This window comes from Marmota marmota, unplaced genomic scaffold (genome assembly GCF_001458135.2).
Source record: "Marmota marmota marmota unplaced genomic scaffold, marMar, whole genome shotgun sequence".
In the NCBI taxonomy this organism is placed as follows: domain Eukaryota; kingdom Metazoa; phylum Chordata; class Mammalia; order Rodentia; family Sciuridae; genus Marmota; species Marmota marmota.
Window position 1 is genome coordinate 17,995,210 of NW_026000229.1, and position 2,978 is coordinate 17,998,187.

The following is a 2,978-nucleotide window of genomic DNA, read 5'->3' on the forward strand; positions in this document are numbered from 1 at the left end:
ATGTGTATAAGAGACATCTCTTTCTCTCCCCTTCTCTCTTTCTCTGCCTCTGTCCTTCTCTCGCCTCACTTCCTTCCTTCTTTCTCTTGCTTTCTTTCCCATTTTCCTGAAGAGGAAAATGTTACCTCTTCAGAGAAATTCCTAGTTCCCATCCAATGCGAGTTCTCGCCCACATTTTCTTATCCCCCCGCCCCAGTGTGCACACCTTCTTAATAATGCTTAACACTTGGCATAACTGAACTTGCTTGTGATACCTGGAATTGAATGCATCATTGAAGTGGCTTTACCACACTGTGACTTATTTTTGCATCCTTAGCTTCTGGAACAGCACCTAGCACACAGCAAACCTGCAGACACACAGCAAGACTTTCTCTCTCTCTCTCTCTCTCTCTATTATACTGAGGGTTGGACACAGGGGCTCTCTACCATTGAGCTATTTGACTCCCCCCCGTGGGGGGGGGGTTAAAATTTTTTGTGACAGGGTCTCTCTACATTGCTCAAGCTGGCCTCCTCCTGCCTAAGCCTCCTGAGTTGAGGGAATTACAGGCATACACCACCTGGCCAGGTTTCTTCTTTTCTCTTGCATTCTCCCTTTATGTCTCATTTCATCTCCTCCCATTGGCCTAAGTTTCTCTTAAAATCTCGTACTTTTGGAGAACTAGTGCCACACCACATCAAACATATGAGGTATATTAGTGGTTGGCTTGGGTTAAGAAGTAGAAGGGCAGGACCAGAGTGGGGATTGCTTTAAAAGAGCCACCTGAGGGATCCTTGTGATTATAGAAATGTTGTCCATTTTGACTGTATCATTATCAATATCCTACTTGTGATACTGGGCAGTTTTACAAGATGTTACCATGGGTGAAACTAGGTAAAGTCTCCACAGGATCTCTTTGTCTTATGTCTTAGAATTACATGTGAATCTAAAATAATCTCAAAACAAAACGTTTAATTTGAAAACAAGATAATATACTATGAACCAGGATGACTATTCTGAAATTCAAATATGAATCTATACTGCTTAAAATCCTGTTTATTAATAAGAGAAAGCCCAAACTCCTGGGGTTAAGACATGTGGTAGAAATGATAATCTATTGAGGAAAAAAAAAATGTTTCCAGAATTGAGTTTGCCACAAAGGAATGAACTTGATTTTCTCTTTTGCCAAGAATAGCCAGGCCTCTGAGTCCTGAAGATCTGGGCTTTCATTATCCCTAAGAGATCTCAATCCCCTGAAGTATAACTGCTACCTGCTTGGCTTGGCCAAATCGCTCCCCAACTGGGTAAAGGAGAACTTTAGTGATAGCTTCATCTGTTTTAATCCCTTTTTAATCACATCCAGCTATCAAAACAGGGTAAATTTCAAGTGAATATTTAGTTGTAACTGTTTCCTCTGTCAAGTCCAGGGGAATACTCTCTTTCCAAAAGCTAAGCAGGGTGCCTCTTGAAGGTGTAGAGAGGTCCTGGAAGAAATTGAGTGGGAGGAGTGCAGTGGGAGGGTTTGCCATCCTTCCTTCACCTCACTTTCCCTTCTTTCTACCTGCCCTCCCCCCCAATGCCTGTATTCACTCTCAGGAGACAGATGTGAAGAAAGGGAGTACATGGAAACTGATGGTTGCTGCAGATTCCAAGAGTGTGGCTTTGGGTCTGGATCACAAAGCTGCAAAGCCTGGTGTGGCTGCCCTCAGGGGGCATTGCTTCCTGTGTGCATCCAGCAGGAACCACCAAAGACCTTGGCTTTGCAAAAGTTAGTGAAGTCCTCTCTAGGCTCAGCTGGACACTGAGGGGTTAAACCTCCAGAGAAGATCCCCACCTTCAAATAGTTCACAGGCCTAGGCACCCTCACAGAGCATGTGAGGCTCTTTAGTTTAATACTAGATGGAGCCCCTTCCCTTAGAAAATGTTGATAGGTGCTTTTGGTAACTTTGATGTGGGGGAGTGGTTCTAGTTGCGTTTGATTTGATTTATATAAATAAAAAGATAAGGCAGTTGGTAGATAGTATCCCAGGAATTGACATTTCCAGTCTGCCTTCTCTTGGCAGCATGTGTGTAGTAAGCTCTTCCAATCAGAGATACATATCTTTGAAATTTACCCTGTTTTGATAGCTGGATGTGACTAAAAAGGGATTAAAACAGATGAAGCTATCACTAAAGTTCTCCTTTACCCTGTTGGGGAGGGATTTGGCCAAGCAAAGCAGGTAGCAGTTACTAAAAAACCCAAAACCTCTATGCTTCTATTTCAGGGGGTTGAGACCTCTTGGGGATAATGAAAGCCCAGATCTTCAGGATTCAGAGGCCTGGCTACTCTTTGGCAAAAGAGGAAGTCAAGTTCATTCCTTTGTGGCAAACTCAATTCTGGAAACAAACATTTTTTTCTCATAGATTATCATTTCTACCACATGTCAAACCCAAGAGTCTGGGCTTTCTCTTATTTATCAAGAGTGGTGACTTAGAGCTGCAGCTCCTCAGGTAGCAATGTTTTCACAGCATGACCCATGACCACCACACTGACAAGGCTGCCTTACCATGCCCCATGCTGTTCCCTATAGCATTCTCAGGGAACAAAGATTGAAAGATTCCATCCATGTAATGTCTCCTATACACCTATCAGAATAATTTTAAATGCCCCCTTTCTCTCTCAAACCAGGGCATAAAATATGTAGCCATCCCACCCAATATGTTTTTTTAATATTTAATTTTTAGTTATAGTTGAACACAACACCTTTATTTTATTTATTTTTATATGGTGCTGAGGATCGAACCCAGGGCCTTGCATATGCTAGGTGAGCGCTCGGCCTTTGAGCCACAACCCCAGCCCCCACCCAATATGTTTTAATAAATTAATTTTTTTCTTGAATTGGTCTTTGAATTTGCAGCTAAGGGTATGGTGATACAAAAGGATCCTCAGAATCAGATCTTCCTTTCCTACCTTGCTCATCTTCCACCTCTCACCTGTGATTTTATCTTAGTTCTCTGAAAA

At 42.5% G+C, this 2,978-nt stretch overlaps 1 protein-coding gene across 1 annotated transcript in view; it reads right to left on the bottom strand.

Annotated features, from left to right (window-relative positions):
• Lactb (lactamase beta) overlaps positions 1-2,533 on the bottom strand; it is a 20,491-nt gene extending 17,958 nt beyond the window's left edge. Inside the window, exon 1 of the mRNA XM_048793218.1 lies at positions 2,524-2,533. Coding sequence (XP_048649175.1) covers positions 2,524-2,533 — 10 coding nt within the window. The remainder of the gene's footprint in view (positions 1-2,523) is intronic.
• Positions 2,534-2,978: the final 445 nt, after the last annotated feature.